The sequence below is a fragment of the Neovison vison genome, chromosome 1 (assembly GCF_020171115.1).
Source record: "Neovison vison isolate M4711 chromosome 1, ASM_NN_V1, whole genome shotgun sequence".
In the NCBI taxonomy this organism is placed as follows: domain Eukaryota; kingdom Metazoa; phylum Chordata; class Mammalia; order Carnivora; family Mustelidae; genus Neogale; species Neogale vison.
Window position 1 is genome coordinate 198,681,478 of NC_058091.1, and position 26,475 is coordinate 198,707,952.

The 26,475-nt window shown below is 36.8% G+C and overlaps 1 protein-coding gene across 6 annotated transcripts in view; it reads left to right on the forward strand.

Annotated features, from left to right (window-relative positions):
• KIAA0825 (KIAA0825 ortholog) overlaps positions 1-26,475 on the forward strand; it is a 407,113-nt gene that overhangs the window by 89,541 nt on the left and 291,097 nt on the right. For all 6 annotated transcript variants that reach the window (XM_044265489.1, XM_044265499.1, XM_044265508.1 and 3 more), the window contains one exon: positions 22,711-22,872. In XM_044265489.1, coding sequence (XP_044121424.1) covers positions 22,711-22,872 — 162 coding nt within the window. The remainder of the gene's footprint in view (positions 1-22,710; positions 22,873-26,475) is intronic.

Here is a 26,475-nt window from a genome sequence, read left to right on the forward strand (position 1 = left end):
TGGCTGTGTGTGGTAGCACCAGGCCTCAGGGGTCAGCAAAGAACTGGAAATAGCTTAGTGCCAGGCACGGCAAGAGAGAGATGGAGCACATAGGAAATGAAGTGGCAATAAGTGCAATCCATAGGGGAAATGTGCTTCACTTGGAGTTTAATATATCGGTTCACAATCTGGCAGGAAGCCATGCAACAATTGTTTACCTTTTTGTCAGCATCTGCATCTGTTCTGTTTTGTAAACAGCACTTAACTCTCAGTCGGTAAATGCTGGAATCAATAACAACCCTTAAGGGATTTCCTAGGCCCCCCCTTCTTTTTTTTATATTCTATAACAAATGCACACTACAAACAATGTTTGCCTTAGATTAACAAGGAACAGACATTAACAGGGTCAAAGGGATTTGGTTGGGAACATTTTAGCTTCTTGGGTTTACAGTAATTATATCTGTGTGATTTGAATGTATTTTGTAACCTATCCAAATTAAACTGTTAAAAAAATGCTAGCAAGCAGTAATGAAGATGATTTTTTATAATTATCTTAAGTACTGTGTATAGAAAACTGCTGGCACTGTTTGTAATAATTTAGTTCTGTGCAATATTGTGTATTACAGCTGCTATGTAGAAATATTAAGTTGCCTTTTGCAGTTTTAGGAAATTAGTGATTATATCCAGCAGTACTAATTATTTTAAACATACAGCTATTAAAAAAAAATTACACACCACAGTGAGACATAAAAAAGGGTTGATCTGTGACTAGTGCCTATAAAACTAAATATATTGTTAGTAAGTGCAAAGGAAAGAATAACTACTTTTAAGTTCACTGTCTTCAGGGACTGAGTAGATGAATGTTGTCATAAATGCAGGATTGTTACAATAGTTATGGTATCACTTAAAAGTGAGTATCGCCAAGATCCGAGGAGCACATGATTACTGATAGGATTTAGGCGTAGATCTCCCCATGCACTACTTGGAAAATTTACTCCTTAAAATTTCCCCCTACACAATTGCTAAGTTGCTTTGTTTTTAGTTTATTAAACTACTTCATATCTGATTTAACCCTATTTTTGTTTTCTTCTGTTTTTACTTATAAGCATTAAATCTTAGGGTTTTCCTTTAGTTTTTGTCAATCTTTCGTTGGTTTACCGTAAGCCACAAATAAAATTTGGGAATTGTTTGATTGGGTTACTTAGTCAAGATTTACATTCCCTTGTCTTTTTAAAATTTTGTATGTCCTAAGACTTTGTTGTGAATTTTTCAATTTTTTTTTGGCAATCATTTTGCTATTTCACTTGTCTGAATTACTTTGCTAACATTTTTTTTAAGTTTGTCGTATTTTTTATTAAATCTAAAAAGAATTAAGAATTTGGAAATTTGGATAATCATATCTTTTATACTCTTTGCTGTAAAAAGTGTCTTGACTTCATTTTCTTGCCTGCATATTCATGTATTTGTCTTTCCATCCCTGTGTATGATATTAATTAATATGTGGTAATATACATACAGCCACAAGTAATATGTACATTATAAATTCATTGTTATCACCTGGAATATCTAGATTTTGATGCTTTCATCATTATCTGAATTACAATTCATATTTTTTAAAATTTGCACTTAAGGGCGCCTGGGTGGCTCAGTGGGTTAAGCCGCTGCCTTCGGCTCAGGTCATGATCTCAGGGTCCTGGGATCGAGTCCCGCATCGGGCTCTCTGCTCAGCTGGGAGCCTGCTTCCTCCTCTCTCTCTGCCTGCCTCTCTGCCTACTTGTAATCCCTCTCTGTCAAATAAATAAATAAAATCTTTAAAAAAATAAAATAAAATAAAATTTGCACTTAAAACTCACTTGTTTGATTGAAGGTACAGCATGTTTTGAGGCTTAGAAACTAGAGAAGTGTTTTTTAAGTGTGTATGTTTTTTTTTCCAATTTATTTATTTTCAGAAAAACAGTATTCATTATTTTTTCACCACACCCAGTGCTCCATGCAAGCCGTGCCCTCTATAATACCCACCACCTGGTACCCCAACCCCCCACCCCCCTGCCACTTCAAACGCCTCAGATTGTTTTTCAGAGTCCAATTGTGTATGTTTTTTTAAAGTATATATTCTATCGAAAGTGAGAGAACTAACTTTATTCATCCATTCCATTATGACATGTATATGATTCAGTAAAAATGAAACAACGTTGAACACCAAGAAAATATCTTTCAATGCAAAATTTTGTCTCCAGATTAGAATCTACCATTGAAAACCATAGACAACTTTTAGAAGTCAGCTTTCACCTTTTCTAATTATTTCCTTTAACAAAGCCGACTACATGTTACCAAATACCCCTACAAATTTAAAGAACTTAAGAGTGAAAGGCTTTGGCTTCAGCTGTTTGTGCTTTGCCTGTTTAACTTCTACTGGACAGGAATTAATGTCTCATTCTTGCCCATTCATGTTAAATATTTTAAATCACACCCTAATCATTTAGTATTCAAGTTTAAAACTTATGACCGAAATTTTCATACCAAAGGTCAAATGTTAAGAGGTTTATTGTTCCTGAAATAATCAAAGCGACTATTCTGCATTTATGTTAGCATTAAAGTTAACTATCTCTCACCAGAGCTTGAAAAATTGTAGTTGTTCTGTCCTGATGGAATGTATAAGGCACTCATTGGGGGATGGGTATTGTCTATGGATCATCAGCTAATTTTTAAAAATTGATTGTTAAAGGTAGCCCTTGTTGTATTAGGTGAAAGCAGTAATCATTATTCCCCCAAGCAAAGGGAAAATTAAGTGCTAATTAGCAGGTTATGAAGTGTACAATAGTACTGAGAGCGTAAGCAGTATTTTCCCACTGGTAGCAAAGGCTATCTGGGGACAATAGAGTCAACAAATTGATTGCTGATAACTAATTGTATTTCTCAAATCCCGCAAAGCCCTATTAAATGTCAGGAGGTTGCTCAACTCCATAACAAAGTTACTGTATCAAAATCTTGTAATAAAATTTGAATTTTCTGCTAAATTAGTGTTATTGTAGGGCTTTTCCTATGCATGATTATTTGTTTACATGCAGCCTGTTTATCATTAATTTGGCCTTTCCCTTCAAGATCTTGAAGTCTCTATTCAGTTATAGTTTTATTTCCTTTTATTTATTTAAGATAAATCTTTGAAAAGAAGATATATGTCATCCTCTATATTAATTTTAAAATAATTTGAAGGATATTAGCTTTCACAGTCATCAAATGAGAATTGCTATGTTATTTATGTTTTCACAATTTTTTAAAAAGACTTATTTATTTGTCAGAGAGAGAGAGAGAGAGAAAGCATGGGGGCATGGGGCAGAGAGCTGTAGGCAGAGGGAGAAGCAGGCTCCCTGTTGAGCAAGGAGCCCCATGTGGGACTTGATCCCAGGACCCTGGGATTACGACCTGAGCTGAAGGCAGATGCTTAACTGACTGAGCCACCCAAGGTGTCCCTGTTTTTCACAATTTGAAGCATCTAATCTTTAGTTGGTGATGTGGTGGAGCTGACATACTTTATGCTCTTAGTTATTATGCCGTAATTTAGATTTTTTCTTGAAAATTAGCATTTAAGATATTTTAAGTTGATGTCTACACAAAATAAAAATTTGAATACTGAGACTAACTTTTAAATATCAGGTAGACATAATTCTAAATGTTAATTTGATTTATAATAAATATAAGTGAATTCTAAAAAGCCAGCTTCTGCTAATATAGATTTTGATTTCTCAGAGAAAGAACAGATTTGTATTTTTTTCAATAGTTAGAGTTTACACACACTGAGATAAAATCTGATCTCCATGTTGAATCACTCACAAAAATAAGATTGTTCATCTAATATCACTTTGGAATCACTCATGCCACTTTGTGATAAAAACAAAGGGGCACAGCTGCTTCCCCAATTTATCACAAGCCTTTTGGAGCCTTCTAGCCTCCAAGTGAATTCCAAGCATGTAAGTCTCACTTTGGCAAACTGGAAATCTTGGCTCTCCCAACAACTGTAAATGGCTGCTTTCCGATCATCTTGCTTGGCATGAGTGGAAGCAGACTCAGCTGAGGAATAAGAGAGGGACTTTACAACTCTCCCTCCAGCTGATTGTCCATTCTGTCTCAACCCATATGAGACAGAGAACACAGGACAGCTCTGAGCTTACACAGTATTTTCCCATTTCTTGTTCAAATTTACTTTAACAGTACTTGTAACCAAAAACCTTGGAGAACTACAATCTTTCCAACAAATGGCTTGGGTAAGATATCTAAAGGACTCTTACAATACTCTCTTTGTTATTTGTTAAAAGCATGGCGGTTCATAAGCTGATCTGATTGAGGTCTTTCTTCCGTGGGCCCCTTTGAATTCAGGTACATGTTCATGATCATAAGCCTTGGTACACAGGCTAGAATCCTAGGCATCTTCCACATCATGACATTGCAGCACTCTGCCACTGTGGTCTAAAGGTCATGAAGTCTGGCTCTGAGATATCTGGCTCCCTGGAGGATGTCAGAGGTTGGAAAAAGCAAAGTAGGTGATTCCTCATTATTAGCAAGATAAACATGTTTGCCTCTCAAGTAGCAGGACTTTTTTTCTGAATCTTTACGAGAAATCAGAGAGGTTCTCAAATTGGTAACCAAGGAGAAGAAGAGTACTTAAGGGGACGAGCAAGAGCTCAGAGTCAGGAATGAGACTGTCAGATAAGGGAGAAGTAGTGTGAGGGAAGAGTATGGGAAGAGCTAGAACAGAGGTGAGAAGGACATGCATCCTGACTTCTAAGGCAGGGCGGGGGGAGGGTCTCACTAGGGGTCTTGCCAGTTAAAGTTGTACCTTTTCAGAAAGGGGGGTGGGACCAGAGGGGAGGTGGCTCCACATCCAAACTGAACTGAACATCTCTGCCTAGATTTATACTGTGAGAATGGGAAGAAGGAGAAAAACTGAGGTTTTGAAAATATATTAGAGTATTTTTACATTTTAATCTGTCTTTAGTGCACTATTAAACATGAAAAATTATGCTAAATTGTGTATTTCATTAACATTATGGATCCAAATTTTTTCTAGGGTACAATTGTGCATGTTGTGATGCCAAATATTTAAGTTCTGAAATAAGTGGAAATAAAGCGATCCACTAATCCACTGCTAAGGCTGTATTTTGTTAGCAATGTTCTTAGTCCTTAAAAAAATTATCAGAGTAATGAATTTTCATTATAAAAATTAAAACAGAAAATACATATTAAGAAGAAAGGCAAGGTCCTCACATTTCCTTCCCTCCCAATTCCAATCCCCATTCCCCAATCCTCATTCACACTTTGTTGAACAGCCTAGAATTTTCTTTACGCACATGTGAAAATTAATTTACAAATTTGTACTTTTCAAAATGAGATCAAACTAGACATATTGTTCTGCAATGTGCTTTTTTCAATTAATATTTCATGACCTCCTCCCACATCAGTGCAATCTGGTCTGGCATTCTTTTCAGCAGCACTATGATATCCCATAATAGGGATGTAGCATGATTTATTTGCATGTGGCTAAATTTAAATTGATCTCATCAGGTTGTTGACTTACTGGGTTTATAAAATCTTAATTTTTGTCTTCCCAGAAGCAACGTGCCCACTTTAATATGAAGACATATACATATATACACATGGGCTATAACCTACTGTGTTGTATGATTATATCATTTATTTAATTAACCACTTCCTGTTGATAGGTATTGGGGTTTTCCCAGTTTGTTTGTTTGTTTGTTTGTTTCTTTCTTTTTTTTTTTTTTTTGTATGCTCATGTGAATATCTTTTAAAGTTTTTTTCTCAGAAGAGATCCCTGGGCCAGAGAGCAAGCTCATTAAATTTTGGTATGCGAACTCAAATAGTCCTCGAAAATTAATACACTCACTGGATTTAATTACAACTATTCAGAAGCATGAATATCTAAATCAATGCGTGAATTCATTTAAACATCCATTCATTATAAACCACTTTTTTCAGGTGTTAAAATTTCTGTACTTGCCTGCCTCCTTCTGGATTATCAAGGCTATTGCTGTCTTGTCGCTGTCCTCATTGCTGCCGAAAAAGGCCCTCGGCGAAGGGAAGGGGGTGAAGGGGGGATGTTTAATGCTCAAGGTCTTGCAGGAGTTTTGTAGCTCCACAGACTCAGCTTTGCATCCCAGCTTTACTACTGGGCAGCTACCTGGCGTTGGATAGGTTGCTCATCTTCCTTTAGTGTCAGTCGTTTAATCTGTAAGATGGAGATGATAATAAAACGCATCTCATAGTGCCTCAGTATTAATATAGGTATCCTACATAGTGTTTGGCCCAAACTATGCACTTTGTTACCATGATTTTAAACATATACCATGCACATACATTGCTTTAAACTGAAAAGGTGACTTGTCCTATATTAAGATGGTGTTCTTGAATACCTGTATATGACAAAGGGCTGGTTATTTGTTGTTTTCATCAATTTCTCATTGCATATTTTATCTTTAGAATCGTTTATATGATATTCCCTGGAAGTGCTATACTAATTTCTTTCAACTTAAAAATAAACAATAATAATGAAATAAGACTAAGTTAAAATAAGAGATGCATGTAGATATTGTATTGTTTATCCTTTTGACTCCAGCCATCATTGAGTTTGAATGACTACCAGATGTAGGTCCAACACTGATCCCACCCTGGAACTTGCGTATTTCTGGAGCTAAATGCCTGCTTATTCTGGTCTCTGGGATATTCCAGATAGTCCAAACAGAGCATGGATAAAACAGAGCTCCTCCTCCTTCCCCTGATCCCTGACCCTCTTCCCCAACCAAAGTTAATGTCACTAATAATCACTCAGGCAGAAACCATGACTCATTTTCCCGTTGTGCCCACCTTCCCACCATCAAAAGAATCACCAAGGTTGTTTGTTTTGCCACACCACCTAAATGTTTTCAAGTCTATCCCTTGTCCCTTTCTGCCATCAAGACCCAATTTGGGACTTTATTATCTCTCACTTGGACTCATAAAATAGTTTTCTATGTTCTGTTTTTTTATTGAATCCTTACCCTTATTCTGACAAGATAACATGCCACTCCCCTTTTTAAGGCTTTTCAGTGGGTCCCCACTGCTGTCGGCATAAAGCCCCAGCAACACTCAGTATTAGAAACCAAGCTGAGACCTAGCACCTGCCTTCCTCAGCCTTATCTCGTGCCTCTGCACACCTTATATTTTTCACTCTCTAGTAACACGGAACTGACAGAAACCATTGCTCGTGCTGTGCTCTCACCTCCTTACCCTCTTCCTCCTCTTTTTCTAATTCCCATCTATCCTTTATGACAGCTCATGTGTTATTTCATCCGGGATGCTTTCTGTGAGCTAGATCCCCTAATCCATGCTCCCGCAGCATCTCTGTATGCCTTTCTCAAAGCTCTTAGCATATTCTATTAAAATATCTAATTAGGGGTCTGTCTTCCCATATGGACTCTAAGCACCTCAAGGGCAAGTATTATTTATTTTCCCAGCACCCGATCTACTGCCTAACACACAACAGGAGTTCAATGAATATTTTTTTAACTGCATCATTTTCTCGAAATAAATCAGTCTTTGGAGGTATAACGTAGTTGCCCACTTATCAACGTACTAATTGAGCCCCTACAATATTTTTAAAATGTTGTGCTAGGATTAATGGGGATTCCAAAAAGTGTATGAACCTTACTTTCTATTAGATTGAGAAATAAAATGTGAATATGTGAAAAGCTGCTTGAAGTTATGCAGACAAGCAGTTGCTGAATTCTGAGAGAGGGATTCCAGCAGGTGGGGGCCTCTTCTGCTGTCCAGGGTGATGAAGATGAAATGAATTCTTTTTTTTTTTTTTTAAAGATTTTATTTATTTATTTGACAGAGAGAAATCACAAGTAGATGGAGAGGCAGGCAGAGAGAGCGGAGGAAGCAGGCTCCCTGCTGAGCAGAGAGCCCGATGTGGGACTCGATCCCAGGACCCTGAGATCATGACCCGAGCCGAAGACAGCGGCTTAACCCACTGAGCCACCCAGGTGCCCCAGATGAAATGAATTCTGTTGGTTGCAGGGTGGACAGGATCTGGAAAAGGAGAAAGTGGGAAGAGGTGAACCACTGTTCACTTTCTGGTACTTTCCTATAACACACAGTAGGGGAATGTATACAGAAGACAGGGTTTATTTGGAAGACACAACATAAGAAAACCAGGGCCTGGTTTCTCAAGTCTTATGGCTTCTCCCATCTCATTATTCCATCCCAAAAGTTCTGACAAGACAAGACACCTTACTCTGTTTTTACTTTCTACCACCCACTCACACCCACTCACACCCCCAGCTCAACTCTGGAGCAACTAATAATATTTCTTTTGAGAATGCCTACTTTCCTCGAGGCAAATTTTTCTGAAGTTTGAAATCAATTTAAAATCTAATTTTACTTGGTGTCTTCAAGTACTTTCAAATCTAGGGCTGAAAAAGACTAACCCACAAAGCCATATGAGAGGGAAAAAAGCATTTAATACTGTATTAAATTAATTACCAACTAATTTGTCTAAGTCTTTAAATACATCAGGAATTCACGAAATGGAGATTTTCACATAAGGGAGAGCAAGCTAGAAAAACTACATGAAGAATATGGACTTGGGGGCACCTGGGTGGCTCAGTCGGTTGAATGTTTGCCTTTGGCTCAGGTCATAATCCCAGGGTCCTGGGACAGAGCCCCGCGTCGGGCTCCCTACTCGGTGGAGAAGTCTGCTTCTCCCTCTGCCCTGTACCCCACTCTTTCTCTCTCTCTCTCAAATAAATGAATAAGATCTTAAAAAAAAAAAAAAGAATATGGACTTGAATTTGGCCTTAAAGTACGAGTAGACCTTGTGTAGGCAGATGGAAAGAGAAAGGGGTTCCCTTGCATTTGAGCAGTATAGTAGAGGTTACTGTTGGAGATAGTGAAGAGAACTGTGACTGATATATGAGATATTCTGTATATCAATGATGAAGGCATTATTAGTCAGGACTCTGAACTTGCAAATGACAGCTTTGTTTTTCTAGTCCTCATCTCTGCTGCTGCTGCTGCTTCTTTTTTTTTTTTTTTTAAGATTTATTTATTTATTTATTTTAAAGATTTATTTATTCATTTGAGAGGTGAGGGGGAAGGGCAGAGGGCAGGGAGAGAGTGTCTTAAGTAGATTCCCTGCTGTGGAAGGGAATCTACTTGGGCTTCCAAAGCCCCAAAGCAGGGCTCCATCTCACAATCCTAAGATCATGACCTGAGTAGTTGAAATCAAGAGTCAGACACTTAACCAACTGTGATGCCCAGGGGCCACCTCATCTCTGTTTCTTATGCAGAGAGAGAGAGAGAGAGAGAGAATAAGAGAGAAAGAGAGAGAAGCACTTATTTAAAAAGAATGTGGTAATTTAGACAAGAGAAGAAAAAACTAAACATTTAAACCTCCAGGAAGATAGGAATTGGAGGATTTCTGGAAATGTGAGCAGCCAGAACTTAGCTTTCCAGTGTATTTCATCATCTGTTGCCTTGGTTTCTTCCTATATGGTGACTTTGTTCTCAGACCAGTGTCTGAAGTACGTGCACCCTAGGAGTTTCCTGCTTCCCTAGGACTTCAATACAAAAAGTCTGGGGAGCATAACCAATAGCATGGAGGACAAGGGGCGTTAGAGAGGAGTAGGGAATTTGGGTAAATTGGAAGGGGAGGTGAACCATGAGAGACTATGGACTCTGAAAAACAGTCTGAGGGGTTTGAAGTGGCGGGGGGGTGGGAGGTTGGGGTACCAGGTGGTGGGTATTATAGAGGGCACGGCTTGCATGGAGCACTGGGTGTGGTGAAAAAATAATGAATACTGTTTTTCTGAAAATAACTAAATTGGAAAAAAAAAAAGTCTAGGGAAAGCCTCTGATTGGCCAAGGAATCCTGAGCTTGTTAAGAAGGGGACAAAGACTGCTGCTGGGCGGATGAAAATTAAGATGCCAAAAAAATGATGGATTGAATGAATGATTGAATGATGAGATGCGTAGCATGAGGACAGACTTGTACATAGTCTTGAAAAACAGTCATTGATGTTTAAATTAGACATGGTTCTTGTTAAGAGTTTTATTTATTTTTTTTAATTAATTTATTTATTTGCAGCATAACAGTATTCATTATTTTTTCACCACACCCAGTGCTCCATGCAATCCGTGCCCACTATAATACCCACCACCTGGTACCCCAACCTGCCACACACCCCCCCCCCGCCACTTCAAACCCCTCAGATTGTTAGGGTTTTAGAGCAGAAAAGTGACCTGTGTAATAGGTAAGATTACCTAACGGAAAGAAGTATATAAAGAATTCCCTAGAAGACCATTTTCATCTTGCCTGTCCCTTTCTAACCTTGTTTCTCCCTTCATGTATCAACTTGTCTGTGACTGTTGCTCTTTTTCACATCCTTCCTACTTCTCCAGGGCTGAATTGTCCCTTTCTGTGAAGGGATAAAGTTAATATTTTAGGCTCTGCAGGCTGTATAGCCTATGTCTCTACTACTTACCACGTGTCGTAGCTCAGGACAGACACAGACAATAGTTACGTGAATCAGCGTGGCTGTGCTCTAACGAAACTTGATTTGTGGACACCGAAACTTGGATTTTATATAATTTTACGTACTGTTAAATACTCTCCTTCTTTTGATTTTTCCCTTATCCGTTTATGAAGAAAATGCCAGCTTAGCTCACAGACCATCCAAGATAGGCTATGGGCCAAAGCTGTCCATAAACTATAATGCACCAGCCACTCTTTGAGGAAACTGCATCCTGCTAATGTCTTACTGTCTTTCCTTCCAGCTCCTCTTGTCTCCTTTCCTTCCTCAGGAAGGACTGGTGACACAGCTCAGTCACTAGTAACCCTGGACCCAAAATGCAATGCATGTTGAATTCCACAATACTGTTTTTATTGAACAATTTTATGGTTTTTAGTATATCAAAATCGAATACATCTAAGATTTGCACACTCAAGAAAACTAAATCCAGTTGTTTGATTTTCATATATTTTTTACTTTCAGTTAGAAAATGTTCCCATGAAACAAATGCAAACAGGAAAACAGAGCCCAGCATTGACCATCTATATCAAAATAGGACCCATCAACTCTGATAATTTCTTCAATTAGTTTTTTAATCCATGGACTTGTCTTAGCTCTAATTTTTTCTTATATATTGAACTTAGTGTTTTTCTTCTTGCCTGAACTTAAATAAGGGGAGATGAATTTACTCTGAAGAGACAGGAAGGGCCACCGGAGCTGATGGTGACAGGTCTGAGGTATGACCCGTGTTAGGTACTCCCATCTTGCTTTGGGATCTAACTCTGTTCCTCTGATTATCAGTCACCTTGAGTGATGAGTTACATGGTACCTTGTGCATTGTAGGCACAAGGCAAATCTTTGGTCGAATTAGCAAGCGAAACCCACTTAAAGGTGGTTTTTGTAGCTCATAGGTCTTGAGGGAAGACTAAAAGATGATATCTGCCACCAAGATTCTCCAAAGTCCTATTTGAAGTTTGAAGGAAATATGACTTTGTTTTTATGTCTGAATAACTATTTCTTAGATGAGGAAGGCAGCTGTAAGGATAAAATTAACCATAAAATTTGCTGTGTGAGGTGCTGTCACGCCTGGGAAATGGCTTCCCAAAGTCTAAGGCCTGCCTTAGTCTCTGTTACAATAATGAGCTCATGACTACAGCTTCCTGGGGTTAGTATGAGAGATTGCACTTATCACCATGGCTATCTCTTTTCATATTAATTTTAACATACATTCATAGGCATTATAATTTGCCTACCTGGTAGTGTGAAGAGAATCCTCCTCTTTATTTTTTAGTATAAAAGAGGAAAAATGTTCAACTCTTTTGAAAGGTTAGGATTTAATTAGAAAATATATTAGGAGGCACACATACTCAGCAGGTGTCTTAACTTGTATCCATCTTTTTGATGATGGCATTATTTTTATTCCAGTGTTATATTTTTAAAATTAATTTCTAACATGTTATATTAAGAGCCGATAATGTAACATCTCTGTCATGGTACATTCCTTTAAAGATGAAATATCAATTCTCAGATACAACCTTAGACTGTAGTAAAAATGAATTGTTAATTTAGTTTAAGTTTTTTCTTTTGGTTAATTTTGGGTCATGATGATAGAAAGTAACACGTATGATTAGAGATACAATTATCTGAACTTTAGCAAAACTTGAGTCTAAGAAAGGGGTATTAGGAAGATACTTCATTAATAATGTGCCATTAGCATACAATACTTAGAATTCAAACCTCATTTCATTACACTAGAAATGTCTTTTTATTAAGATGTTCCCTGAAAGGGTCAGCATATCTAAGTGTTTATTACTGGGAGTTAAATCAGCATAAAACAGAAGCCAGCTGAGCAAATATTCAGAAATTTGCCCTGGGTACGGTTCTCAATTTTGGCTAGATTCAAATGTGAGCCATTCTTTGATTAGCATCTTCAACTAACAGTGGCCACATCATGAGTCAGATATCCTCTCTCATGTTCTCAGTCAAAAGAAAACAAAATTAGAAAGGTAGAAAATAGGAGAGGGCTACAAGCATTAAGCCCTTGGCAAATGAGCAAGAAGCCTGATCCCTTGTTAATGTAATACAGCTAGCCTCTGCCAAAGAAGATGGAATGGAGTGTGGGAGAATTTGTTATCATTTAGCCGTACGTTTAGGTGACATCAGTGGAGCCAGTGTCGGCCTGGGAATCGTGAAGGTAATCATAGAAGCAGTTTTCTTTTCAGTTTTTCTCACTGACCTAGAAGAATAGCTTCAACGTGCCTCCATCCTCTTTCGTCGGTTAGGCTTTTCTTGTTATGTGAAGCAAGGATGTGTGTCTTGTGTGAGCAAACATCCTTGTCATGTGGGAGTGTTGTTGGGTTGTCAGGATTTATTCCAAATGCAGCAGTTCTCTCTGTCCATTTGTCTACTTGCCTTTATTATTATTTTTTTTTAAAAAAGATTTTAAAATTTATTTTAGAAAGAGGAGTGGCAACGAGCAAGAGTGGGCGGAGCAGAGGGAGAGAGAATCTCAAGCAGACTTTGCGCTAAGCTCCATCTCATGACCCCTGCGATTATGACCAGAGCTGAAACCAAAAGTCAGATGCTCAACCCACTATGCCACCCAGGCGCCCCTGTCTACCTGCCTTTAGACCAGGAATTCTTGTCCTGTCAGTGGACACAAAATTAAATATAACAATTATCTTGGCCTAAAACACTCAAAGGAAGAAGATTTAAAAAATGCAGAGTGGGACGCCTGGGTGGCTCAGTCGGTTAAGTGTCTGCCTTCGGCTTTGGTCATAGTCTCAGGGTCCTGGGATTGAGCCGCACTTGAGCTCCCTGCTGAGCAGGGAATCAGCTTCTCCCTCTCTCTCTGCCACTCCCCGCCTCCCACTTGTGCTTTCCCTCTCTTGCTCAAATAAATAAATAAAAATCTTTTTAAAAATGCAGATGAAGTATATGCTTAGCAACTCAGACTTTTATAATAGAATGTTTTGGTTGTCATGTTCCACTATCATCACAGCGGTCAGTTAGTATGACCTGTGTGTTTGCCTAAGTTCCTAAAAGGATGGAGTATCAGTTATTCTTCAGTTTCTCTCCTCACCTACCTAAGGCCTATGTAGTGGTAGGCAAGAGAGTTTGTTGTCTGTAAATGTTGAGACCTTTTATTTTATCAAATGTGAAGTGTGAAGAGGAGACTGTAGGGTAGAAACTGGACTAAACCCACTCTGCTTGCAAAGGATAGTAGAATTTCTAGGGGCTATGGCTCTTTATAGTGGAAGGGAGACCTGTGACGCCTATTCTCATAGTCAAGCAGACCAAGGCAGAGGGCTTCAAGCTGATGATCAGTAGAATCATAAGGCCTAAATGATCTGGGAACCTCCCAGAGCTATATTCAAAACAATTGTTTCTGTGAACATGGGCACATAGCTTAGATTTGAAAAGAAAAGAAAAGATAATGACCCACACAAAAGCAAAACCAATGCTTTGAAGGATCCATGTAGCAAAGGAGCAGTGAAAGGTCTTGGAGTGGTCTACATGCAACTTTGTGAGTGTTTAAGCTTAGAGATGGCTGAGTCCTTTAAAAAATAGTAATATTTAAAGTGGTTTATAGTGAAACAAGATCTCTGATATGTTTATAGTTCTTTATCCCCAAACATTTCCTGTTCAAATTGGCATAAAGTAACTAATGTTAAACTCTTTTAATATTAGTATTTTACTAAAGACATATGTTTATGGCAAGGAGAAAAAACAAAATAAAATGAGTTAAAAGCAGTTGGTTTTGTCTCTGACACTTAGCCTTATGTATCATTTTGAAATCATTCATTCATGTAAGCATTCTGTTGAGTAGTGGGAATGCAGTACTAGGGAAAAAGGATCTCAGCCTTTAGGAAATTAAAGGACACATTTCCCAAACTGATAATTACAATGTGACCTACTTAGTGCTAAAGTGAAGCTATGTGTGAGGTAAAATAGGAAGGAGCATGTAGAACAGGAAACGAAGTTGGCTTAGGATCTGAGGGCAGGCTTCTCCGAGAAGATGGTGATAATATCTAATAATTATACAGACTTACTACCTCTCGATCACTGCTCTAATATGTTAACTCAGTTCAACCTTTGCACTATTAAGTCACAGACTAAGTAACTGTTCCAAGTCACATGGCTGGTAGGGAGGAGTGGCAGGACTTGAACCCATGCCCTGTGGCTCATACTTGTACATGTTAGCTTCTCTACTCTATCACCGTGTAACTATAAACAATATTCCATATAGTAAAACATGCAGGAGAAACGGAAGTGGGGAGAGATAGAGAGATGCAGAGTAGTCCAACTTCCAGTTTCTAAGAGTTAAATGTTTTCTGATTTCAAGTTCAGATTCATTAACTTTCACAAGATTTTATTTTTAAGATTTTAAGTAATTTGGGGGTGCCTTAATGTCTCCATCGGGAAAGTGTCTGCCTTTGGCTCAGGTCATGATCTCAGGGTCCTGGGATCCAGCCCAGGAGTCCTCAGAGGGAGTCCTTGTTGTCAGGCTCCCTGCTCAACCCAGAGTCTGCTTGTCCCTCTGCCCCTTCCCACTGCTTGTGTGCTCATGTGCTCATTCTCTGTCTTTTTCTGTCTCTCTCTCTCTCTCAAATAAATAAATAAGTAAATCTAAAAAGGAAAACAAAAAGATTTTAAGTAATTTCTAAACCGAAGGTGAGGCTCAAACCTACAACCCTGAGATCAAGAGTCGCATGCTCCGGGATGCCTGGGTGGCTCAGTTGGTTGAGCAGCTGCCTTCGGCTTGGGTCTTGATCCCAGTGTCCTGGGATCGAGTCCCACATCGGGCTCCTTGCTCGGCAGGGAGCCTGCTTCTCCCTCTGCCTCTGCCTGCCATTCTGTCTGCCTGTGCTCGCTCTCTCCCTCTCTCTCTCTGATAAATAAATAAAATCTTAAAAAAAAAAAAAAAAAAAAGTCGCATGCTCCACTGACCGAAGCAGCCTGGCACCCCAGATCCCTTAACCTTTATGAGGCTCAGCCTTCCCTAGAGTCCCTTCTCCATTTTCATGTCATATAGAAGAGGGGTCCTGACACTTGTCAGTGGGGCATCTAAATTTCCACACACTCAGCTTGTGTTGGGTTGCATTTTCACTTGAAAGATAAATACTTGGGGCGCCTGGGTGACTCAGTGGGTAAAGCTTCTGCCTTCGGCTCAGGTCATGATCTCAGGGTCTTGGGATCGAGCCCCGCATCAGGCTCTCTGCTCAGCGAGGAGCCTGCTCCCCGCTCCCCCCCACCCCGCTGCCCCATCCTTCCTGCCTCTCTGTCTACTTGTGATCTCTGTCTGTCAAATAAATAAATAAAATCTTAAAAAAAAAAAGATAAACACTTCATCCTTTCAATAATTTCTTCAGTCCCTCATTCGTTTACTGGGTTAATTTTGAAGTTTTACCCCATCTGATTCGGGTCCTACCTATGGAAGCTCCCTGACCAGAGATAAGAAATCATAAATTCAGCTTTGAAAACTAAGGTGGAAATGCTGCTTTCATAGTTTTACTTCAAATGCTTTTCTAGTTCTGTATATTTGAAAAATATTTGAAAAATATTTTTAAAAATTTTCAGTTGTTGAAAAATAACTAAAAGTTACCAAGATAATGCTGAAGAAAAAAGGGAAAGTAGCTTTAATTTCTTTCTTAATGTGACAAAAAAGCAATGCCTGTGGTTGTGCATGATTCTCCATGTACTTACTAGGCTAACATGACAAAGAAGGTTCTTTACATACTTGGGGACATAGTGTTTGCCTTCTGTTCCTTCCCCTAATATATGACTTGTGGAAGCTGGCACTGAGGGTAGGCATAGTCCTCCTTCAGGCTTCTGGAACACCGCAGTGTGCTCCAAAGCCCTACCTGCTCTCAGGAAGTGACTTGGGTACCGAGAAAAGTACTGCTTATTATTTGTTCCTGTGTGGTCCCTGCTGACTTCTTATTGTAATGTTGTTTAATAGTTTTCTCTACTGGAGGAAATATATTCCATTTGATTATGTCATGAATTTCATCTGGAATAATGAGACTTCCAATAGCTTTTGCGCATTACCTCTTTTTTACATCATTGGTCTGGTAGCACCAAGAATATTTCCTCACTGAAGATGGATCCATTTACAGTCAATAACAGAATGCCTAGTGTTCGTTTTTCTTGGGAAAATGAAAATATGTTCCTTTTATCCTATTATACTGATCTACCACCTTCAGATTATCTGATTTTCGAGCTTCTCATTTTCTCCTGTATCTTAATGCTATTATTAACAAGAATTCTGTTGCTAATGGTTTTGAAAAATAATATGTGTGCTTTCAGCAACTACCTGTACTTTTATGGTTTGTCTGATTTGGCTGGACTTTGATAATTATTCCAAATACTGTTTTGTTGTGGATCAAATGTGAGGAGCCCTAATGTCCCTCAAGATTTATTTTCAATGTCCTTAATTTTGCTCAAGAGAATAGAGTTAATATTATAATTATTAGTTCTGAGATGAAAAACACCTTTCAGTGTAGTCTGTAGTCTATATTATTTATGAGTGATACATCCATAAGGATGTATATTATGATGAATATGTATATACATATATATTTGGAGAGAGAAGAGAAAGGGTTTCATTTAATTTTAGAACAATAGTTCTATGAATATCTGTGCATATTATTTCATAGTGAAATATTTTTCTAAACTATACTCTTTTTTTAATTTGAGTATAGTTTACAATAATGTTACCTGAATTATAATTTATTTTTTTTAACTCACACAAAAAAATCCCATTTTAAAGTCGGTTGTATCAACATGCTTTATCAAACCCCCAGTTCATCATTGATTTCATATTTTTTGCACACATTTTCTATTTTATAAATAATCTCCAAATTTCTTTTGTCTGACTACATACTAAAAGCAATGTATAATATTTATTTATATATGTGTTTACTTATATATGTGTTTACTTATTCATTGACTTAAATCTATATTTCTTATTTTGAAGAATTCATCTTAGGAATAGATGTAAAATCTTTCTCTGTTCTGAGAACAAACCTAGCTATTTCTAGGACCTGTGGGATTTCATATATTTATTTCTTTAACCAGTTTTGTTGCTGCTGTTGTTTGTTTTTAGTGCCCACTCTGTGTAAGAAATTATGGTGTGTTCTTGACATACTATTGTGAATACACTGGAAATAATGTCTGGCCTCATGGAAATCTTTTCACATTTCTGATGAATGTGTCTATAAAACTATAGCTATTCTTTGGGTGTTTTCCTGGGAGCAGTACTTTTGCCCAGGGCAAATGTGTAGGATCTGCTTTTAGAAATTATCTATAATTGTTCCATATTTCTTCCAGAAATTTCTTTAAAAATCAGAAATCAGAGGAAAAAAAGGAACATTTCCTTTTTAAGTTATTGATATTTTACATAACAGCACCTCTTTGGTTGACTTCCTAAGACCAAAATCCCCAGATTTTCTAATGCCCAGAGAGTAATTTCTACCATAACAGTTTTTTTTTATTTTTTAATTTTTTTATAAACATATAGTGTATTATTAGCACCAGGGGTACAGGTCTGTGAATCGCCAGGTTTACACACTTCACAGCACTCACCATAGCACATACCCTCCCCAATGTCCATAATCTACCATAACAGTTTTTAACTAGAATTCGTGGGCCCCCTGGGTCATGGTCTCAAACTCCAGAGGGCAGAGAACTCAGTTGGGGCACTTGCTTAAAAAGAAAGGGTCTGGTGAAGGCAAGGATTATGCATTTTTAACCATTCAGATGGTCCTGGACCACAGTGCCCAATGAGAGCCATAATGGACTTCAGATGGCTCTGGTCAGCCCTGAATCTATGACTGCATAGATTTTTTTTTTTTTTCAACAAGAGGGTCTATAGGGATTTAGAAGGCTTTAATTAGTTTCTCAAAGGGGTCAGCAGAATACTATAATGCTGTTAGGAACAGTAGTTTACAAGTAGAAGCAAATACTGGTAAAATCAGTCACATAGCCAGCAACAAGAACCGCCCCTCCCCAACTGAAGGTCTAACAACGGGGGGGAGGGGGGAATTCCAAGGTGACATACTCAGGTAGGGCTGTCATCTAGAGCAGGGTACGTCAACAGCATTGCTCTTTGAGAAAGTTCCAGAAGTTAATAGATTTTTTAGTAAACTGGTGTTCATTGGTCAAAAAAAGCTTGAGAAACATTAAGTTTTTTTAAAAATTTACAGTATTATAAAATTAAATGGAGAGTTTAATACACTAATATGCATTGTGAGTCACTTTAAGTAGTATTTAGTATATAGTGATTCCTAAACCTATTTGATCATAAAATCCTCTTCAAATGAGTTTGAGAAACGAACGCCCTTTGCTGAGGGACAGATAATCATCTTTCAGTGCAGCGTATAAGAAGTAACTTTTAGCATAACTCTGTTATGAAGAAAATTAAATTTTGTTCTAAACACTAAATAAGAAAGCAGAGAATTTTATATTGTACTTTAGAAAAATTTTTATTAAAATAATATGGGGGGAACCCTCAACATGGATTTATTCTGTTAGTTGATGGTAAATTGAAGTCTTACCGTAAAATGTCAGTTTAACTTTTAATCTATAATATTATTAGGATTTAGGGGAACTTTGTATTTCCTAAGAAACATCGAGCCCATCCTATATAATAGAGTGATAATCATTATTTCAGGTCTTTTCTAGTAGTAATTGGTGGCCAGCTAAACACAGTCACCTGTGTATAAGCCTGTGTGTCCAAAACTTCCTGATGAAAGACACTTTGCACAGTGTTTAGGAAAGAACAGATAAAGGCCAGATTAGTTTAGAGGAGAAGGTGAATTGATTGTATCCAGATCAGGTTTTCTGGGGAGATGAGTTGGAGGAGAGGAATAAACAGAATGGTGAAAGAAGGAAAGAAAGATTAATTGAGTGAAAGCAAGAGTAAAAGGGGAAATCTCTTCCTAATTTGGTTGACAGTGTAGAGTCTAAGGAACAGAAAAATAGCTATGTGTAGGCAAATAAGAATTAGTGACTAAGACATGACGATTAGAACTCTAGTCCTGGGAGATACTATGGGGAAAATAAGACAAGTTTGGGCTATGCTATTTCATCCTTTTTGTTTAGTTTTGCTTTAATTGGACTTTCAAAAAAATGAACTTATCACAGAATTATTGTTCCATAAATTAAGAACCTTCACAGTAGCCCTTGGGAGAACACTGAGCTAATACTAATAGGAAATAAAGATCGCTAATTAATGGACCTCTACCATAATCATTGCTTCTTTAGAACAAAAATGATTAGATTTAGGTCATACATATTATTCTGTCCTCTTTCATTATTAAGTCATAAAGATGCATTGAATTGAAATGGATTTACCATTCAATATTGTTACACTTCTGGAATACAAGATTATTCTAAATCCAGGTCATGAAGGTGAGACCTCTTCATATAGAATCCTCAGACCCTACATAATTTTTAAACAAGTAGCTCTATTAGATTACACTATTTTGATTCTCCAAGATTTTTTGATTCTTTGCTTGCTTTATAAATACAGTACTTGTAATTAGAATGGGGATGCACAAAGCCTTCTTAATTTCTAGCTAAGCAATTAAAGAACGAGGAAGAATTCTTTTTTGTGTTTTTTTTTAATGTTCAGTCAGCCATTATATAGTACATCATAAGTTTTTTGTAAATGTTCAACAAATCCTTATTTGCATATAACACCCAGTGCTCATCCCAACACATGCCCTCCTTAATACCCATCACCTGGTTACTCCATTCCCCCACCCCCCACCCTTCTGTAACCCTCAGTTTGTTTCCCAGAGTCCAGAGTTTCACGGTTTGCTTCAAGAATGAGGAAGAATTCTCAAAGTCCAGAATTTTGGCTTATAAATATTTAGTTCCAAAGGGACGTCTTACGGTTTAGAAGGTTATACTAGCCCCTCCAACCACATGAGCAGAGCTTAAAAGAAAGCAAACAAGCAAAATGAGAATCAAGCAACAACTAAATAAACACAATATATTTATTCTCTTTTCTTTTCATTTTTAGGTCATGATTTTCATGGTCAAACCTTAGTTATATGCTGACTATGCATGTTTGTGTTCTGTGGCACACCTGTGGAAGAACAATGGGTGTGAGCAGGGCTGTTTAGACATAGACTTTAATGTTTGTGGGCCTAAGATCAATTTAGAGATGAAATAGAGTTTTTGTAGGTCCTTGTGAATTTTTTTTTTTTTAAGCCTTATTTTACTCTTTAAGAACAGGACTCAATTCCACAGTTTAAGTTGTCTGACAGGTCTCTCTCAAATTTGTGGTCATCAGTAAAAACCTCTATCATATGGTTATGGGTCCGATGCTAACCTTTTAAAGGTTAACTGAGGTGAAGTGGATTGCCCATTAAATTGGTTTGTCTTTTGGAAACTTCTTTTTAAATCCATGTGATGAAAGTAATGTTTTTTTCACAAGGAATCACCAGGCCTTACATTTTGTCTAAGTGGCATTCTCAGCATTTTCTCACAAAATGCACTTCATGCTTACTTTATAAGAGTTTACAAATTTTCCAATTTGTCATTAAGCCTCAAGGTAGTTCTTAAATACATATTTAAAGACATGACAATAATAAAGGATGAATCCCTTAAATTCTTGAAAACTTGATCCCAAGTGCCATTTGGTGAGGTTGGTTCTATTCTACACATGCTTAGAGTGTAAGTTATTTTTCTATATTCAAATGGTAGTATATTATAATTTTAAAAGAAAAAACATTAATTATAAAAGCAAAATCAATCTTTGTTTAAGTTTTTTTTTTGTTGTCCTGAAAGAAACTGATAATCACAATTATTTAGATAGAAGTTATTTTTAAACATGATTTCATGAATTATGTATTCTAGATTCAACAATTAAGTTGCTTCTCTTTAATGCTATAGGAAGAATGCTTCTAAGGCCTTAAAAACTCATAACCTTTGTCTAGTCATTTTCTCTTAAGTTAAATTTTTATTTTAATTTCAGACTAACAAAAAATATCAAGATTCCTCAAATGCTAATATTTTACCATATTTCCACATTTGCATTCACTCTCTCTGAAAACCACTTTTTTCCTGAACTAAGAGTAGATTACATATATTTGTTCTTATATACTTCAGTGTGTATTTCCTATTTTTTTTCAAGATTTTATTTATTTGACACAGAGAGTATAAACAGGGGGAGTAGCAGGCAGAGGGAGAGGGAGAAGCAGAAAGAGAGAGAGGAAGAAGCAGACTTCCTTGATGAGCAGGGAGCCTAATGTGACGCTTGATCTCAGGACCCTGAGATCATGACCTGAACTGACGGCAGATGCTTAACTGAGATACTCAGACACCCCCAGTGTGTATTTCTTAAAAACAAGGGCATTCTCCCCTGCAAGGTTATGGACACTGGAGAGGGTATGTGCTATCATGAGTGCTTTGAATTGTGTAAGACCAAGGATTCACAGATCTGTACCCCTGAAGAAAATAATACATTATATGTTAATAAAATTTTAAAAAAATAAATCAGTAGACTTTGGGGAAAAAGCAAACAAACAAGGGCATTCTCTTTAATAATCACAGTATAGTTACCTATATCAGAAAATAAATAATCATGAAATAAGAGCATGAGACTGTAGACCTTACGCAGATTTCACAAAATTAACCCAATAACAGTCTTTATAATAAAGTAAATAAAATACCAATTATATATTGATTTTAGTTGTCGTGTCTTTTTTTACTTCTTTTGACTAGAACATTTCCTAGTCTTTGAATTCTGTGACATACCACTTTTAAAGAGTACAGACCAGCTATTTTATTGAATTTCTGTCAATTTGGGTTTGCCTGATGTTTTCTCGTGACTAGATTCAAGTTGTCCCAGACTTTTAAAAAAAATAGAATTATAGAAGATGTGATTTTACAAATCAATTACCAGTTTATAAACTCTGAGAATCAATATAATTATTTAATTGTCATATTTGTATTAAACAGAATTCTCATCTCCAGCTTCCCAAAAGAAAAGAAACTCATAGGAGATTTTATATGCATTTCTTAAAGAATAAACTTTGTTTAATTGCTGATTTTATTAGTTTTGATGGCTTATGGAATCACATAGATTATTTCAGTATTTACTGAGAAAACAAATAAAATGTACCAATGTAATAGTATTCATCTTCTCTTTTCACAGTAACTCCTGAATGCCCACAGAAAGGAAGAAACTTTTTCCTCTCCTTTGATAAACTCAAATTCTTATCACAACTCATAAAATCCTTCTTGGAGCTGGAAAAAAATGTTGAAGAATTATTGGAAGAAATATTAGTATCTCTCAAAACACCCAGAAATATTTCAGGTAACATGCTCTTTTGTTTAAATTTATATACCTGTTCTCTGTGTTTTCACTTCCTGCCACTGAATCTATACTATTACTTGAAAAAAAAATAGAATTCCTTAAATAAATGTTGACTATAATGCACAGCATAAAATTACATTTTCATCCTTGATCTATGGCAAATTCCGTAATTCCAAGGGACAAATCATTATAAGTCCATTCTGGATAATAATCTTTAGATAAAATCAGATTATTATTATTATTATTTTTAATTCTGAGAAACAGCCTGGCTTATGGAAGAAAACAGGCAGACTGGATGACCTAGTAGCTCTTCTTCTGCTTCTAGCAGCCAGATGACCTTGGGCAAAATATTTAGTTTCCTTAGATGCCATTTACTCATCTTCAAAATGATGGTGTAGGACTAAACTAACTTTCTCTTTGTTTTCTTTTACTGTTATGTGCTTCAAATCTCAGTATGTTATGTAAGGTTGTGAGAATTAAATGATTTAGTGTATGTATTTAAAAGAATGTCTAGTAGGTAGCAAGCAATAAACTTGAGCTTTATAAAAGCAATTCAAATTATATAATATGTTGTTTTAAGTTTAGTTAATCTTAACAAAATCCTTTTGAAGAAAGCTATGCCATAGGTGGAATTCAGAGGCATAACAGTTAAAATATGTTCTCTGTGTTCATATCTATACTTATAAATATTTTCATCTATGTCAGAATGAACTACACAAAGTTCTCTTTTACATGGTATCATGTATCAATTTAAGAACAATAAATACAAAAAAAAAAAAGAACAATAAATACAGCTTGTGACTGCATTTGCAAAATAAAGTGAGGGAACCGAATGATTAACAATCAAGCAGAAAATTTCTAAGCCCGATTTCTTAGTAAGGAATTACATTTACTTTATTATGTTGATTTTTGTATTTCCTTATTTATTTTGCCTGAGCAAATAATTTTGAAAAAGTTACAGGCTTGAAGTTTCTTTTATATGAAGCATAGCTTACTGGCCTTCTATGTGTCCCATTAAGTTTAAGTAGCACTACTATCAAGTGGATCATTTTTCTCAAACTTGGAGATAATTTGAAGAAAAAATGGAGGTGGATTTCAGGGTTCTAAAGCTGTCAAAAAGTCCAGTAAGAAAATAATAAAAATATAAGAAAGTATGAAAATTAAAAGACAATGGAAAAGTAGATTTAATTAGGAGATAATACAAACCCTAGAGGGTCTTCTAGATTAAACTGACTTGATCAAAGAGATATCTGAGTAGATAAATATGCCATCCTAATTTTTGACTGACATGTTGGTTCTTCAAGCAGTCGACACTTGGTTTTGCTCCTCAACATCCATCATGCTTGGCGAAGGGTTTGTGTCTCCCGTCCACATCTCTAGCAGTTCTCTTCTGAAGTGTAGATCAAGAAACAGAGCAGACCACAACACATCTAGACTCTTATCTCTTGAAACTTATATTGTTTTGGTCCTAGACTAGACTCTAGTGAAATTAGGTGGATTTTAAGAACTTTATTCCTTTAAAGGCAGCATAGGTTGAAAATTAAATTGTATGAGAGAAGTATTATAAAGATACAAAACTCAAATGACCAACAATTGAAGCAAAGGTTTGATATACCGATTTCAGAAAAAGAAAAAGCTGGTTCAACTCATTCAGATTAAGATCAAGCAATGCTGAGACTTACAAATGCTATATATTTGAGGGAAATAGTTACCATTAGTGAATAAAACCAACAGAGAAAATATATAATTATGCCTTACCCAAATTTATCATTATATAAGCAGCATGGCAGATAAAAGTAACTTCAAATTCATGTTAATAAGAATGTATTATAGAAATACAGTTGTGGGTTATTGAACAGTGTACGTGGAAGGAATCTTAAAGCACAGGTATAAGAAATGTCTTAAGTACTAAATCATCCCCATGTGATATATGTCTTCCTCATTGTTGAAATTCATATTTTTTAATAACAAAGCTAAGATTGATTTAATCTGACATAACTTTATATAAAGGGTTCCCTGCAAAGAATGATCTTGAGGGAAATTGTCGAGAAAAACTTAAATGTTTTATTCAGTGTAGCCAACTTAATGAATTCTTATCAAAAGCATTGGTTTCTTAAATCAGGAAGGAAAAGGTTCCCTGAAACGGATGATTAAAGAAACCAAATGCATCTTAAGTTATCCTGATAGTTAATGTTTTGCTTGGAAATCTTGTGTGGGAGGGAATAAGGGGAAAAAAAGACCAAGTCATTTGGTTTCCTGTGTATTTCTTTTGATTGGAGCATATTTTGCTAATAAAGATCTTGGAAAGAGTTGCCTACTATGTCCATGTAACCAAAACAGTGTGATGAAAATGAGGGCTTTTTTTTTTCCTTATTGTCCAGATGTTTTAAAAATATCCAGGTGCTTAACATCATGTAGAGAAAATATAAAGATGATTAAATATTTTACTTTGATGTTTACCGCTCTATTGTCCATTTAGCTAAATTGTCAGTGCTCTTAATAATTTGAATATGATACAATAGATCCTGTAGAGACATAAGAAGTATTTTCAGAGGACGAAATATATTTAGTTATTATATTTATTTACTTTTTTTTTTGGTCATAACTTGATGGTTTTCTATTTTGGTCATTTCAGCAAACGATAGGACATTATTTGACTGTTACGGTGCCTTACGGTATTTCTTTTAGGTGATCATATCTTCTGGAGCGGCCTCAGGTTTGATTTATGGGGCACTTCTAATGCTCCTTTGGAATACAGTTGTTCTTCGGGCAGTTCCTCAAATTTTCCAAAGGTGGCATCTGAGATTTATCTAAACCAGGAGGTTTCTTGGCCCTCATTTTTCTTTAGCCCCAGCAATGACAAAGAGCAATGGCTGCTTCAATTGGATGTAAGAAGAACACTTAGGGTTTGTCTCAGAAGAATCAAAGATTTCAGATCTTCTGAAAGATTGTTTGTACTCTTAGGGGGTCTTAAGAGGGGTCAAATGGCTTCTAAGAGTTCCTTAGCTAGATGGTTAAGGGATTGTATTAGGGAGGCGTATGTAGTTAAGGTAAAGAGGCTCCTAGGGTTTGTAAAGCTCATTACACTAGGACTTTAGCTGTTTCTTGGGCAGAGAGGTCGAAGGCTTCCACATTGGAAATTTGCAAGGTGGCCACCTGGGCTTCTCTTCATACTTTTTCATAGTATTATCTCTTGGATGTAGTCTCTTCCACAGATTCAGCTTTTGGTGGGAGGTTGCTTGTGAGCCAGAAAAGAACAGTGAAGAAAAGAAAGACTTGTAGTTCCCACTTAGAGCTGCCAACAAGGCAAGTTGCTTTGTAGTGCACACAATGGGAGCCTATGAAGACCAATTTGGGTGTGAAAGTGGATGTCACAGGGAAGTACTGCCAACCTCTACTGTCTATGAAAGAAAGCGGCAGTGTGGAAACTAACCAGAAATGTAAAATGAACCACAGCGAACTCTTTAGGGGGAGACTGTTTAGCAGCTGGCATTCCTGTGACCCTCTGCACTCTACTGAGGTCCTTAATCTGGGCATGCTCTTAAGGAAACCAGTGTTGACTGCATACAAATAAGTATGTTTTAGCGTGATGAGCCAAACATG